At 56.7% G+C, this 15,880-nt stretch overlaps 1 protein-coding gene across 2 annotated transcripts; it reads left to right on the forward strand.

Annotated features, from left to right (window-relative positions):
- Positions 1 to 6,678: 6,678 nt before the first annotated feature.
- DLK1 (delta like non-canonical Notch ligand 1) lies at positions 6,679 to 15,140 on the forward strand. 2 transcript variants are annotated; one of them, XM_025390979.1, is made up of 6 exons: positions 6,679 to 7,168; positions 8,431 to 8,494; positions 8,969 to 9,099; positions 12,065 to 12,206; positions 14,160 to 14,439; positions 14,659 to 15,140. In XM_025390979.1, the coding sequence occupies exons 1-6, from the start codon at positions 7,102 to 7,104 to the stop codon at positions 14,905 to 14,907; spliced, it is 933 nt and encodes a 310-aa protein (XP_025246764.1). In that variant the 5' UTR covers positions 6,679 to 7,101; the 3' UTR covers positions 14,908 to 15,140. The 2 variants fall into 2 exon arrangements, with proteins under 2 accessions (XP_025246764.1, XP_025246763.1); XM_025390978.1 differs by having other exon boundaries at positions 14,160 to 15,140.
- The last annotated feature ends 740 nt before the right edge of the window (positions 15,141 to 15,880 follow it).

Raw genomic sequence — 15,880 nt, forward strand, 5'->3', positions numbered from 1 at the left:
GGGGGCAGTAATCCCCTGGAACCCAGAGATCAGAGGTGGCAAGAGGACGGGTGGTAGGGGAGGGCCACCAGGCCGTGGACAGTTGCTAGGACACAGTATCTTTCTGAGGGGCCCATGGTAACCTTCAGAGAACACTTTGTGCCTCATTCATTTATTCATTAATTCACTTAATCCATAAACACCTCGAGGGCAGCGCCACAGGCCTCTGGCTGCGGGGTGCCTGACTGAGCAAGAAGCGTCTGGCCTTGCTAGGGTCAGACATACGTGCGAAATCCATTAACACCAGGCAGGAAGATGTGTTCAGGGCTGAGATGATGCCCAGGGTGGCTGGGGGGGCCAGGACCCTCGGTGGGCGGGTGAGTGGGCGGGAGCCAGGGGACTTGGCAGGCATGGGATTGGGGGAAAGGCCTTGGAGGAGGAGGTGAGACAGGAACAAACCTCTGTCCCTCTCACCTCCCACCTGTGCCTGTCCCCTCCTTGGGGACCAGGCAATGTCTTCCTTCTCAGGAAATCCCTAACTCCTTGAACACAGTAGGACACCAAAAACTGTTTTTAAAAGTATATAATTGAATGAAAATGCTAATGCTTCCTTACAAATAAGAGAATAAATATAGTACGGGAACATCTTAAATTCCTCGAGAGCTGTGTGTTTTCACATCCCTCAACTTGACAGAGCTGCCTGTCACCAGGTGTGGCGGGCCGTGCCGCGCCACTCATCCTCGCTTTTACAGGCGCAGCGCAGTGAGGTCATGATTCTGCCACAGTCACCCCACAAACTCCTAAGCAGGGGCCGGGGTAAGGCCTCTCCCCAGGGGATCCGGGCTTGAGAAAAGGATATCTTCTGTGGCTAAAGAAAGTGTCCTGTTTATATGTCATCACAGGGCCTGTTGCCTGTGCCTCTGAGGGTCTCCACGAGCTGGATCCTACTGGGGAGGTGGGTGGTGGGGGCTGGTGCCCCACTGGACAGGAGGGGTTAGGTGGCCCAGCCTGATTCCCAAGACATAGCATCAAGTCTGGGCATGACATGTTCGAGGGTCGACTCTGGTATGAGAAAAGAGGGCTTCTTGTTCCATGGACTGTTTGCCAGGGCAAAGGAAGCTGCAGAATATTCCAGAATAGTTAAGAGATTTATGTCCAAAATGTTGAAAGTTTTGCAACATTCTGCCTCATTCTTTACCATGCTAACTTTGCCCTCACTAACGGAACATCTCATGCGCGTGCATACAGACACTCACGTCTCGTTCACACATCCGTGCCTGTACAGCTCTCTCTGCCTGGAATGGCCTCCCCCCACTCTTCTGGAGAACTTCTGTGTACTCTGCACACACAGCTGAGGACTAACCCTCTAAGAGATGCATGCTCGCCCTTCCCGTGTGTGGCCAGTCCCAGCATCCACGACCCTGCATCTCAGAGGATGTCTAAGCACTGAGTCCGCACTTGAACTCTCTGAGATGAGAAACCACCTTCAAATCCATCATTGCACCCCTTTCCAGGGACCCCGCCGAGCCTCGGCACCCAGTAGGAGCTCAGTCAATCCTGGGCAGATGAAAGGTTACATTTAAAGAGGTGAGCCTCTGTTTTATGGAAAATTAACTGCTGGGAATTTTTGATGAATGAAGAATTCCTGCATTTTTGGCCAAAGCCTGCGTGGACAAGCTGAGTGATGAAAAGGCTCCTTTTTCCTCCAGCCCCCGATTTCCTCCCTCCTGGGTGGGAATGAGTCTGCCTCTAAGCTCTGGGGGTGGGGTGGGGAGTTGTTACTAACCCCTCCAAGCCCCTGGGAGCCCCCCACGCACAGCATGACTCAGTGGTGCTCTTTGAGAGGATCATGTGATGGATGATGCGGACAGTCACACTGTGGACTTACATCCCTGTCAATTCCAATGGCAAGGGAGGAAACGAGAACTCTGTTTTTAAATCCTATCAGCAATGACAATAAATTGGTTCTGTCGTTCTGTCTGGGGAAGAGGTGAGGCCCCACAGAAGCCAACTCTAAATATGGACCCAAACCAATGAGTCCCCCCCCTCTGCACCCCAGCTCTCCGGTATTTTTCCTTCCCGGAAGCTTGCTGTGGGGCCTGGGGGAGTCATACGCAGGGCTGTTTCAGGGACTCAGGGATACGGGCTGGCTCTGTGCCCCCACTCACAGCCCCCTGTGGCGCTGGAGAACCCTGGAGTGGGCCTGGAACTGTCATACGCCTCTTCAGGCCCTGAGCACAAGGCCAGGCTCAGCAGGTGCCCCTCTGCAGCTGTACTCCCAGCTCGGCTGAGCACGATGCCGCTTCACACTGAAGACCTTCTCTCTGATTGAATTTGAAACCAAATCTTCATGTTCTGGAAAATGCACCAGGGTACGTCTTTCATTTCCCTCCACCCTCTGCCCCCAGGTCCCCTCTCCTCAGCAGAAGAAAAGAGAATTTGTCTCCAAAGATGGACTTCAGGTTTGGAAAAATACTCTCAAAGGCGGCAGCTGTGTCTCTTCGGTGTTTGCATGAAACCCTCACGGCCTCCTAGGTTGTGAAGCTGCCTCCTTCCACCCAAAGAGGGGAGGGCAGGCTCCTAGGGGAGCCCATCCTCCTCCAGGCTCCATGCACTCTGACCACTCTGCTGGGCTGGGCAGACAGCCTCGCACTGGGATTCTGAGTAGACCCGGGTTCAAATCCCAGCTCTGCTACTTGTTAGCCATGCACCTCTCTCGGGCTCCCCCAGCCTCAGTGTGCTCATCTCTGAAATGGGCCTTGCAGTCCTCACCTAGCCCAGGCCGTGAGGAGGCTCTGATGAGACAGGGTTAAATTAGAGTCTAAATCCAAGGGAGAAGTAAGGGACATGCAGAAAGGGCAATACCTGCTTGCCTATAAGCCCTCAACCCAAGGACGGTGGCTTCTTGGTGGGGGAGACTCCTCCCCAGCTGTCTCCTGGATGTTCCGGTTCTAGGACTGTAACTAGGCCACCCGAGTCTCTGGGCACTGGTCCTCCCCTTGGTCAGTCCCTTGGGGAGGAAGAGCAGGCAGATCTGGAGGAGCCCACCCTCCTCCTCTCCTGGAGGGAGGATGGAGAAAGTTGGGTGTGGGGACAGGGGACAAAGGCATCTCTTGTCTGTAGGATGCCGACTAGGACTGGATCAGTGGGGGCTCAGACCCCCCCAAAAAATAAAAACCTAGTCTAGGCAGAAGCAAAGCCTCAAGGCATGGAGATCCCCACCAAGGCTGTGCGGGTGGTATGCAGAGCAGAACGTGAAGGTGGGGTGAAGCCCCCTCACCGGCCACCCCTGCTCTCTCTCCCACCCCTGCTGGTGCCCAGGGCTAGTGAGTCTCAGAAGCCCCTCTAGCTCCACCCAGCTGAGCTTCCCTGAGCAGTGTTTCTGCCTTTAATCAGGGGCGAAGTGGTCTGGGGCTGGCTGGAGGAGTTAGTGTTTAGAAAAGGAGGAGGGGGAGCAGACAGGAGGGGAGAGCAGAGGAAGGGAGAGCAGAGGAGTGGGGAGAAAAAGGGCTGGAGACAGCACTTCTTTCCTTCCCGTGGAAAACTTTCACTCATCACCAGCCCCCTTGCTGCCCCAGGGAAGCCCAGCAAGACTGCTTTCGGACAGGTTCCCCCTTGCTTTCGGCTCTTGCCTGTGGGGCGTGGGGCCACAGGCAGAGCCTTAGGCTTGGCTACAGGGAGGGAGTCCAGCTCATGAATCTCAGTCTGGCCCCAGAGTTGGCAGGTTCAGTCCCTGCAACCTGTGTAGATCGCCTGCTACGCCATTCTGTGAGGACCCGTGGGCTACTGGCCTCATCTTTGTAATCCCGGGGGCCTGTACACGGAGCATGGCTCTTGAGAGAAGAGGAAGGGGGAGGAGGGGAGGGATGTGCAGATAGAGGAGGGGGCGTCCAGCTCCTCCAGCCCGCCGCTCGGCAGCCCCAGGGTCTGCTTGCAAACAGCAGACTGTACTGCTTCTCCCCAAGGGACTACATTGGCATTTTCGCGCCTTCTGTGCAGACTTAAAGTCTGTGACAGTCACCAACCTCCCCTCCCCACCGCTTCTAAGCTACGCTTTCTCAGTGTCTGCTTGCTGAAAAGAAAGCTCCAGCCTCCTGAATTTACAAACGCTTTATTGAGATCAGAGCAAGGCAACAGAAAGCTTCTTGGCTTGTGGGTCCCGTGAGACAGGAAAGTCCCCTCCCGTCCCTGAAGTGTCCCTGCAGGGGGCTCTTGAAGAGGGCCCGGGGCCAGTGGAGCCTGGTCGCCAGCTTGGAGATCCTCTAGCTGGCTGGGGCAAGGGCTCTGGGCTGCAGCTGTTGGAGGAATGGCTGGAAGGGGTTCTGACCAGGCCCTGTCAGCACAGTGCTTTTCTGCTTACAAAAACCCGAGTTCCCTTCAGAGACAGGTGGGACATCTCTGTTTATGGGCTAAGAAACAGGGCTCCCAGAGGGAAGTGACTGGCCCAGGGCCCAGGAGCCTTGGTGGGCATGAAATGGAGATAGGATTAGAGAGCAGGTGCCCCCCAAGCGAAGGCAGTGCCCTTTCAGCATAAGCCTGTGACATTTGGACAGACTCCCTTGGGCGAGAATACCCTCCTCTGGCCTCCCTCCCTTTCCTAAACTGGGGAGGGCTGCGGTGGAGCGGGGGTGGGTCCGGGGCAGAATCTGGTTGGGGAAGGGAGGAGTCTAGGTGTGCTTGGGGGTGGGGAAACTCGAAGTCCACTGGGGCCCTCTAAGTGCTCCATGCAGTCCAGAGATTCTCCTCTCTGCGGGACTTTGGCAGGAGCCTGGGAGGCCCTCGCCCCTGGGTTACCCAACCCTGAGATCCTCCACCCCTCCTTGGCTTCTAGCAGAGAATTCAGCTCTTCCAGGTCTGCCTGCTGTTGGGATGATTTCGGAGGCTGAAGTCAGGGGCCTTGGAGGGAGGGAAGAGAGGAACCCTGGTCAGGAAGACCTTGGCAATCACCATGCAGTGGACACTGGCACTTCCAGGGTTGAGTCTGTCAGCCACTCTCGTTCTAGGCCAAGGGCCTTGGGCAAAGGACCTTCCGTCACTGGAGTTGGTTTCTTGACTTGAGGAAAGAGTCCACGGAAGAGAGCAGGGTCACAGGAATGCAAGGGCATGTGGCAGGCACACAGTGGGCACCCCAGCTGCTCCCTCCAGCCTGTCCCCAAAGCCATTCCCAGCAGCCCCTACCCATCTGGGCGTTCTGCAGATAACATCAGGGAAGGGACACCATTCACCAGGGTCTGGGAATTTCCCTCCAGCCTCCTCGGAGCCAGCCCAGAGCAGCTCTGGTCTCTGTCTATCCCTGTGCCCATCCTGAGTGCCTTACTGGAGCAACTGACTTAGGGCTGGTGGGCCTGGGGACGCCCATGGGCCTGCCTTCCCACATCTATGGCTAGGATGGGAAACGTGTTCTCAGACCTGCCAGGGCTGGGCTAGAGGGCCAGGAGGCCACAACATCCAGCTTCCAGGTTCAAAGTGGCAAGATCACACCCCGCTGCAGCACTGCGACGAAGGGGAGGCCGGGAGCTGGGTGGGCACCCACTCCCTGCATCTAGGATATTATTAATTAATTATGTAAATTAAGTATTGTAAACCACCCACCCAAAGATCAGGATGCCTGGGACCCTTCCGCCAGGAGGTTAAACATCTTTAATCCCTTCCTACCCCTCTCCCTCCCTATCTTTCTGAGCCTCCCCCATACAGACTGGGTCAGGGGGTGCAGAGCTTTCCTCTACACCAGGGCTCTAAGCCTAGGCTGGGGGTAATGGTGAGGAGGGGTGCCTGAGGAGCACCCCCTCTCCCTGGGAGCTCTGCAGAGGAAGAGGGTCTCTGGCAATTGGCATCCTCTACCTGCACCTCTCTGGCTGGCGACCCCTCAGAGAAGTTCTCCCAGTGGGTCTGGAATATGTGCGGAGTGCCTGGAGTGCTATTGTGTGTATGTGAGAGCACATTGGTGAGGCTGCCCACGCATGCCACTGTGGACAAAGACAGATGCGACCGTGTGTGTGTGTGTGTTGGGGACTGCGTATGTATTTTTGTCAGTGTGTGACCACGAGTCGGCTGGGTATGTGTGCTTGTGGGTATCAGGTGCGTGGCTGTGCATACATGTGTGCGTAAGAGTCGGTGCATTTGTGTTTCAGCGCGGCTAAGGCCCTGACTGAGATGCTGTGTGTGCGGGGGTGGGTGTGACTGAATGCAGGCACGAGTGACCGTCTGTTTACAAGTGTGTTTGTGTGTTTGGGTGTGCAGGTGGTTCTGCCTACGCGTCTGTGTGCAGGGGATTGGCACATGGGAGAGGATGCCCATGGTTGGGTAACCGAGGGTCCGCTTGCCCCTCTGCCGCCCAGGACTGTGTCTATAGGCCTTCTGGGCTACAGTGTGTTTGGGTTGCCGTGTGCGTTTGCGTTGCGGGGTGTGGGTTGCCACAGGGGCAACTGTATTTTTCTGCGTCTTCATGGCTAGGGGTACCGGGGGTGTCGGGCTTTTCCTGGGTGTTTTTCTGTGTGCGTGTGTGATTATGTGCTTAGTTCACATCTTCATAGTGCGCCTTTGCGTTTTCCTGGGTATCTAACCATTGTACGTGTGCCCGGGACGTCAGCAATAAGTGTTTCGTTGTTCCTGCGTGCGGACTTGTGCTCTCCGGGGAGGTCTGCGGCCCAGGTTCGATTCCTGCGACTTGTCCTAGGCAGGCCTGTGTGTGCGCGGCCGCATGCTGTCCTGTGGGGGGGAACGTGTGCCAAACGCTCGCGGGGTACCTGTGCCCGTCTAGCCAAGAGTGCACCCGTGTGCGCCAGCGGGCTTCCGGGACGCTGCAGTGGTGGGGGGCGGCCCTGTGAGGGGCGGGGGTCACCGGGACTGGCCGGCGCCGGCCCCGTGTGCGCGGAGGCGGGGGCGGGGGGCGGGGGCCGCGGGGGGGGGAGGCGGTACGAAAAGGGCGGCGCGCGCGGCGGCGGCGGCAGCTCCCCGGCAGCGGCGGTGGAGAGCGCAGCGCGCAGCCCGGTGCAGCCCTGGCTTTCCCCTCGCTGCGCGCCCGCGCCCCCTTCCGCGTCCGCAACCAGAAGCCCAGTGCGGCGCCAGGAGCCGGACCCGCGCCCGCACCGCTCCCGGGACCGCGACCCCGGCCGCCCCGAGATGACCGCGACCGAAGCCCTCCTGCGCGTCCTCTTGCTCCTGCTGGCTTTCGGCCACAGCACCCATGGTGAGCCCCCCGGCGGCCCGGCTCGCGCTCCCTCTGGGGAAGCCTGCGAAGCCCCGCCGGCCGCCCGGTGCCCCGCACGCCCCGTCTCGTGCGCCCCAACTCCTCCCGTCCCGCCTAGCCCTAAACCCCGCGCTGTGCCTGCCTCGCCCTCCCCGCCACCCTCGCTTGCCAAGGCCCGACCCTGGGGTCCCAGGGCGCAGGGGATGTGTGAGACCCCCAGCCCCTTCCCGCCCCGCAGAAGTGGCGCCAGAGGGGTGTCGGTGCGCTGAGCAAGGAGGTATGGAAAAATGAGGTGCTGTTGTGGAGTCTTCTACGAAAATACTCTGGGGTGCAACTTTGGGGTGTCCCTGTGTGAGCGTTAGGGAACAGGTCTCGGGGCGGGGGTAGGGGGCGACTTTGCCGTCTTAACCCCCAATTCCCAGAGAAGCCCAGCCTGAGCCCTTACTGCGTGGCGCGTTTCTCTAGGTGAGGGGCTGCGACACTTCTGTCTGCAGCGGCCATCTGTCTCTGACAGCGAGAGAGTTGCCCCCTTCCCGCAGCGCCCCCCCACTTATTGCACCAGTAGTTGTGAGGGGGCTGTCTAGGAAGCTGTGGAGCTGGTTGAGTAAATGCACACAGTAGGTGCCTATTAAAGTGTCAGAATCTCTAAGCAGTGTTGCAACCTCAGCCCGCTAAGCAAAACCCTGTGTCGTCATCGTTTTCTTAATGCGAAGAGTCTGGGGTAGGGGAAAGGGGGGAAGATTTGACCTGGGTGCCCAGCTTAATAGGGATGAACCTTCAAAAGAATCCAGACGCCTTACTGGGGAGCCCACCAGGTGAACCTGTCTGGGCTTTCCCAGAGCTGAACACCTCAAAATCTGCTCCCCTTTTCAGCTCAGGTTGCAAAAGTGATGGTCAGGGTCAGGCTGCGTGCCCCGGGGGTCAACATATTTCCCTCCACTGTCCCCATCCCCACTGTTAGGAGGACTTGAGGTGTCGTATTTGCTTTTGGGGGTCGGGAGAGAAGGTGTTTCTCATGCTCCTAAGAACTAGGGAGTGCACTGTGGTCATTTCATCACTGGGAACATGGCAGAGATTTTTCTCCTGCGTGCATTGAGCCCCATCCATGCTCGGATAGGAAGTGCCTACTGTGTGCCGGACTGGTAGGACCCAAGAGGGCTGTTGGTGCCCTCGGGGACAGTGGTGGGCTGTGTGGGAGAAGACAGGCTTTGCCTTGGCTTGGGGCCTGGTGGGGTGATTGTATAACCTTTCTTGTATCTCAGGGGCTGAATGCTTCCCGGCCTGCAACCCCCAAAATGGATTCTGCGAGGATGACAATGTTTGCAGGTAATAGAGTGGCTCCATAGAGGCAGCTTGTGGGGGCCACGCAGCAGCCTGGGGAGTCGTGAAGTCAGGCAGAAAAAACAGGGGACTTGGCCACTGCGCTGCAGCAAACAGCTTCCTGGCCCCTTCAGAAAACTGGTGGGGGCAAGCGGGGGAGATGAGGGCAGGGGGTGGGGGCAGCCATAGCTCCTGTCTGCATTCTCAGAGGTGGGGTGGCAGGTGAGACCTCTGCAGGCCACTGCAGCAAAACGCAGCACTCCCCCGGGATCTCGGGGCCCCTCCAGGACGGCCCCTGAGCTTGGCATGCATTCTCTGTCAGTTTCCCCATGCAGGTGACTGATGGTTCCTTCCCAGGACCACTGGCTGGCACTGTGCAAAGACCCCCAAGGGTCCTTGGTTCCACAGAAAGTAGCCTGAGCTCCCTCTCTACCCCTGCCCTCTTCATATGTCCCCACCTTTCTCCCCCACCCCTTGCAGGTGCCAGCCTGGCTGGCAGGGTCCCCTGTGTGACCAGTGCGTGACCTCTCCCGGCTGCCTTCACGGACTCTGTGAAGAACCCTGGCAGTGCATTTGCACCGACGGCTGGGATGGGGAGCTCTGCGATAGAGGTTGGCACTCGCCTTTGTTTGCTTCAGCCCTGCATCCTTACCTGCCTGCCCTAGTCCCCACCACCTCCTCCCAGTCTCCTGTTGCTGGCGGCCCTCACTTCCTCATTCCTGCACACCTCGTGCCCTGTATTCTAACGATCTGTTTATAAATTTCCTGCGGGTACCGAATGCCTCCTCAGAGGTAGGGACTGTATTTTGCTCTCCTCTGCACCATCAGCACCCAGCACCTAGAGAAGATGTGGGGTGGGGGCCGGGGAGCTTCCTGTTGAATAAAGAGTCACAAAATACACACACAGCTGGGCCGGTGGGACCACAGACCTCAGGCCGCCTGTCCAGGTCACGGAAGCCCAGAGATGGACAGGGCTCTGGGGATCTCGGAGCTAAGACTCCCTAGAAAAGCACACGCAAGACCGTAAAGAGGCTGCAAACAAACAAATGGGGTGGGGGGTGGCCAGCACTGCTCAGGGGTTGAGGGGCAGGTGCTGAGTCACGGCCAGAAGGACAGGGCTGGGGGGCCTGGACTGAGCGGGTCAGGTATAGGGGGAGGCTGGGGTTGGGAAAAGCTGAGAAAGGGTTAAAGTGAAGATGGGTGTTATCTGTTGATTTCATTAATTTATGCAATCTTTGCCTCCGTTACCCTAAGCAATTGAGAGTTGGCTGTCACTGCATTTTCAGGCTGCGAAATGTCCGTCTAAGCCCATTTTCATTTGGCAAAACCTGCCCTAACGTCTGGGCAAACTGAAGTCCACAAAAAAACTCCCAGCTGCGCAGCCTGCCCTCAGGGCCTCTGTCCCTCGGTTCCGACATTAGTAAAGAGGTACAGATAGGGAAACGGAGGATCAGAGAAACACAAGTGTCTGCTAAGTGATATGAAAGAAGTTGGGAGAAAAGCCAGCTACAACCCTTTCCCCCAGCCCCAGAAAGAGAGTTCATTTTTGTCTTCGATTGCAACTAACATCCTCCCTTAAGGAACACTTAAGAGCGTTTTGTTATGGCCCCTGCCCTATACAGGCAGGGCAGCCGTGGCTCTGAAGCTGAGCTCCCTCACACTCCAAATTGTCTCTGGTCCTTCATTCCGGCCCCCCTAATACGGTGCAAGGTTCCCCGTGGCTGACTCATGCTGTGGCCGGCGTCTCTGCTGCCCCTCACAGAAGCAGTGGCAGCAGCTCTGAGTTGTTTGGGGATCTGGGGGATCCCAGCAAAGCCACCATGTGGGAGCAGGGTTAGGGTTTTAGCCTGGAGCCCATCTTCTTTGGTATCTAAATGCAGTACAGCCTTGCTGAAATTTTCCAGACAAATGCCTCCCTTCCCGTGGGCCCTTGGTATGTCCCCTCCCCACCAGGTTGACAAATGCAGCCAGCTTGGGGATGGCCAGAGAGTCTAGGGTCCCAGAGAAGACACAGCCCTCCCTCCCCCTGTTTGCCCATCTTTGAGGCTGCCGTGGCCACAGCTGCTGTCCTGGCAGAGACCCCCAAGCAGCCTTCTCCTCAGAGCAGCTTAATTCACCCCTGCCTTGGGGTTGGAGACTCAGGAGGGCTGATCCAGGATTGGCGTAGCAGGGAGAGCTGCAGGGACAAGCTGAGGGTGGTCGCCAGCTTTTTAGCTTAAATTTAAGATTCTGAGTGACAGGAGAGCCGGTTGCAGAGAATTAGGAGCCTGACGCGGAGTTGCCGCGTGCTGATGCCTCGCCGGTGCCGTCCCATAAAGATAAATCCTCTTTATGTGTCCTTGCACCAAGCTGGGCTTCCGTGGAACGCCACAGGGTAGTCCATCAACGAAGCGTTCAGGCTCTTCCTTCTTGATTGATTGCAGTCTCTCCTCCACAAGGGTGTGGATCTCTCTGAGAGGGAACAAAAAATACGCACGTGTGTGGCTTCAGCACGGGGGATTTCCTCCCCGCACCCCCACCAGCCTGCCTTAGCTTGCTGTGTCTCTCACTGGCCCTGGCTTTCTGTTTGGCAGGTGCAGCAGCTCAAATTATAGAAAATCAAAGCTGAAGAGTCCCTCAGAGATTGGCCAAGGAAAGACCCTCTTTTTATAAGTAGGGAAACTGAGGCACAGAATGGGGAGGAGCTGAACTCTGCTGCCACATGGCAGCAGGCTGGATACAGGGCAGGACAGGGGTCCCTTCCCGGCCCCAGTGGGGAGCTGGGGTCTCCACCGTCAGAGAGCCCCTGGCGCGGGCCCTTGTGTTCAGCTCGTCCCTGGCTTGCTGAACCTGAATAATGAAGTGTGCCTGATGGAAGGTGTTAAAAGATGGTGAGAATATTCCAGTGCTCATGGAAGCCTGCACTGATAGGAGAGCGCTCAATAGTTCTAATTTTCCTGGCTTTAGAAGATGCAGCCTTTTTACCAGGGACCCCTTGAGTTCAGAGCCTGAGTGCAGAAAGTGACCACAGGGACACGTGTAGTGCTGGGGCTAACAGGTGTCTTGATTCCTGACTGAGGGGGGTCTTTACATCTCCATCCCCCTCACTGCCCCTCTTTGACGGAAAAGTATGAAGAGCTGGTGGTTTTTCTGAGGGTTGGGCTGTATTCGTCCCCCAGCTGGCCAGGACCCCTCCCCCAACAGGAGAGGCTGGAGGTGCGTGCAGTCTTGTCTGGTGGAGACAGGCCTGAGGGAATCTCAGCTAGGCATGCTGTTGCAGGGAGGAGCGTGATGTCCACAGTGAACGTCACGGACATGTTGCTGGATATGGGGTGACCTGGTGCCAGGCAAAGGGAACAGCTATCCTGGCTTGAGTACCAGTGGCCACGACTCTGATCTGTGACCTTAGACAAGGAAACCCCATTCAGCTTCCTGAGCCTCAGCTAACTCCGTGGGATTTTTTGAGGGAGCTCCCTACACCGTCTTACTCCAGACCCCACTTGGTGGCCACAGAGCCGTTTTAAAGCCCACCGGGGTCCGCATCACGCTTGTGTATGGAGAGGAAACTAAGTTCTTGTCTTCTCCATCACCCCGCAGATGTTCGGGCCTGCTCCTCGACCCCCTGTGCTAACAATGGGACCTGCGTGAGCCTGGACGATGGCCTCTATGAATGCTCCTGTGCCCCTGGGTACTCGGGAAAGGACTGCCAGAAAAAGGATGGGCCTTGTGTGATCAATGGGTAAATATCCCTCCCGACGATGTGTGATCTAATGAATGCTGCTTTTCACGCACCCGCTAAAGACCCTTTCAGCCTAACCCTGTTGGACCTGTCGTCTGACAAAAGATGAAGTAGGCGCTCATCCTGGCAGCCCGTGGGGGACAGCCCTGGATGGGGGTGTTTAGGGGGGAATGTGTCATTGCCGTAATTTTTTCAAATGATCCCGAAGGCGATTTCATATTCCCCTGATGTTCGCACGTCCTGATGCGTGTGACTGACAGTCGATTGGAATGGTGAACTGACACTCCGAGCTGCATAATTTTCTAAAGGCAACATAATGAGAGATTGGAGCTCCGCGGGGCTGAGGCTGTTTGAAACCCGCTTGCCGTATCTCAGGGGTGGTTTTGGGGAACTGGTGGGCTCTGCAGTTGGATTTTCTGGGATGTCTGTGGAGGGAGTTGCCAGGCTGAGAGGTGAAGTGATTGGGTTTCTGCCAGCACAAGAGGAGGTGGGCCGGCTATCAGCTCTCCTCAGTGGGGAGGGAGGCTTTGGGACCCCTGGGCAGTGGATGCAACGGAATGGCCACTGTCTTCACTTGGACCTCCCTGAGCAATGCTTCCCAGTGGCTCAGCCGCTCTCCACCCGTTATCTCTGTGGCAGCCCTGAGCCATCCCTGCTCCCCATTGGATGGGGCTTAGCCTGAAGCCAAGGGAGATCTTGACAGAGGCAGAGTCCGAATATAAGAATCCAAACTTGAACCCAGTCCTGGGCCTGTAGTTGGGGGGCGGGGGTGTCCCTTTCCTCTGAAGAAACAGAAGCTAACATGCAAATAAGCTTATCTTGACTGACATTGCGGGGTGGCAGAGACCGCGGTAGTCTGTAACAGCTGTAAGCGGACATTAACGAGGCTTCCGAAGATCAGTCTTCAGACGGGGTCAGAGTGGGGGCCGGTGACAACTGAGCTCCATTTCTGCTTATTAGCAAGAAGGATAAAAAGATAACAAGAGCTTTAAAATATTTTGTTTTTCTCGCTAACGGACTTAAACCAGTGTGTCAAAATAGAGCCTGAGGTCCTTGAAATTCCTTCAGAGCCCGGCTCCCATGGAGCCCGCACCCTGAAGCAGCAATGCTGATTTCTTGTGTTTATTGCCCCTTCTTCCCCGGAGTTTTGGCATTTATCAGATGACAAAGGGCTCGCTCGTTTAAAAGCACTTACATTAAATGCTCCTTGCGCTCCGCTTTGAGCAAACAGCTTTGGTTTGCAAGCTGCACTTGGGTGAATGGACCACTATTAAACAGCCTGGCACAGACACCGGCTCGTGCCAGCATAGACAGACCTCGTATTGCTTTCTCTTTGAGAGTCCCCAAGCGCTTCCTGCACAATAGCCTGTGGATCCACTCTGCTAATGATGATGATAATAATAATAATGAGGGTTGGCAGCGACAGTGGCCATAGGCAGGAAGGACGACAGCGGGTCCCGGGATAGGGTGAGGGGTGCCCCTTGCTTGGTTCTTCTGCCCCAGCAGCCCAGGGATGGAGCTAAGGGAAGGGGGTTTGCTCCAGTCCTGGGCTGTCACTGACTTTTCCTCTTCTAGCCTCAGTTTCCCCAGCTGGTTAGTGACTAACCAACAGTCCTCTGTTTGGAGAGGTGCAGAAAGAGGTGGGAGAGGACGTGAGTGTCCTGGCATGGGAGGTCAGGTGTGTCCCAGGTTAGCATCGAGATGGGGGTGAGGTGGGCACCCACCCACCCCTAGAGCTGCTGGTGAGCCTCTTGCAGACAGGGGTCATGACCCTGGGCACCTCTCTGTGCCTCCCTGGCTGGCGTTCCCTCCTTCCCTCCCTCATTCACCTGATGTGTTTTGAGCATCTGCCCCTTAATTAGGCCAGAGACCTTCTGCCCTGAGCCCCGTGCCCTGCAGCGCTGTCGTAGCCCAGCCCCCAAGGCCCTTTACTGTGTCCCTGTTGTGTTGCAGCTCCCCCTGCCAGCACGGAGGCACCTGCGTGGATGATGAGGGCCGGGCCTCCCATGCCTCCTGCCTGTGCCCCCCTGGCTTCTCAGGCAATTTCTGCGAGATCGTGGCCAACAGCTGCACCCCCAACCCATGCGAGAACGATGGCGTCTGCACCGACATCGGGGGCGACTTCCGCTGCCGGTGCCCGGCCGGCTTCATCGACAAGACCTGCAGCCGCCCGGTGACCAACTGCGCCAGCGGCCCGTGCCAGAACGGGGGCACCTGCCTGCAGCACACCCAGGTGAGCTACGAGTGTCTGTGCAAGCCCGAGTTCACAGGTCTCACCTGTGTCAAGAAGCGCGCGCTGAGCCCCCAGCAGGTCACCCATCTGCCCAGCGGCTACGGGCTGACCTACCGCCTGACCCCTGGGGTGCACGAGCTGCCGGTACCGCAGCCCGAGCACCGCGTCCTGAAGGTGTCCATGAAAGAGCTCAACAAGAATACCCCTCTCCTCACCGAGGGCCAGGCCATCTGCTTCACCATCCTGGGCGTGCTCACCAGCCTGGTGGTGCTGGGCACCGTGGGCATCGTCTTCCTCAACAAGTGCGAGACCTGGGTGTCCAACCTGCGCTACAACCGCATGCTGCGGAAGAAGAAGAACCTGCTGCTTCAGTACAACAGCGGGGAAGACCTGGCTGTTAACATCATCTTCCCCGAGAAGATCGACATGACCACCTTCAGCAAGGAGGCCGGCGGCGAGGAGATCTAAGCAGCCCTCCCACAGCCCCCCCTAGATTCTTGGAGTTCCGCAGAGCTCACTAGATGCGGTCTGTCCTAATCTTTGTGCTGGAGTTCGCGCTTTCTTGTGTCAAATGTGGTGAATGCTACGCTTACATATATTGTCTTTGTGTTGCTGTGTGACAAGCGTAATGCTAAAACAATCCTCTTTCTCTCTCTTAATGCATGATACAGAATAATAATAAGAATTTCATCTTTAAACAAGTAAGAGAAATAAGTATGTTATTCTAAACTCTAAACTTAATGAAATATCAAAAAAGACCAAAAAAAAACAAGGCAACAGAACCAGGGCTCAGTGCCGACGCCCCTCCCCTGGGGGTCTCGGCCACGGAGTCCTCGTGAAACCGTTACGAGTGCTGTACATGACCACCCACTGTGCAAAGGGCTACGATTACTTTTGTTCGTTAATTCTCACACACCACATCCGACTCGCACTCACATCCAGCTCAACACCGCTACCTTTAGATCTTTCCGATTGATTTGAGATTTAGCGGAGTGCAGCGGCTGTGTGTCAGGCAGAGAGAGCCCCAGGTTGGCTGCTGGGGGGCTGGGTCCCTGTCCCAGCCCTGCCACTAACTCGCTGTGTGATCCTTGGCGAGTCCCTATCCCAATCCTGGGCCCACTTTCTCGCCCCTCTCGAGGGAGGGGTTTGAACACCGACCATCACAGTCCTCTCTGGCTCTAAAACTCTGAATTAGGAACGAGGGGGTATGAACCAAAACACTTCCTGACCCCCAAAATTAGGATCTGATGAAGACTGAGTCTCATCCTGGGATCCGAAAGGTTTTGGCCTATCCTGGATGAACACTTGATGTGGAAATTTATCCTAACTGCGTTTCTCAAAGTGGGGAGCCTCCTGGCCCACTTCCCATTTGGGAAAAAATAGCCCCTTTGGGTCATAATGTGCCATCTGGAGTTGCCACTTAGGCAGCCAGCCCTCTCCC

Source organism: Theropithecus gelada, chromosome 7b (genome assembly GCF_003255815.1).
Source record: "Theropithecus gelada isolate Dixy chromosome 7b, Tgel_1.0, whole genome shotgun sequence".
In the NCBI taxonomy this organism is placed as follows: Eukaryota; Metazoa; Chordata; class Mammalia; order Primates; family Cercopithecidae; genus Theropithecus; species Theropithecus gelada.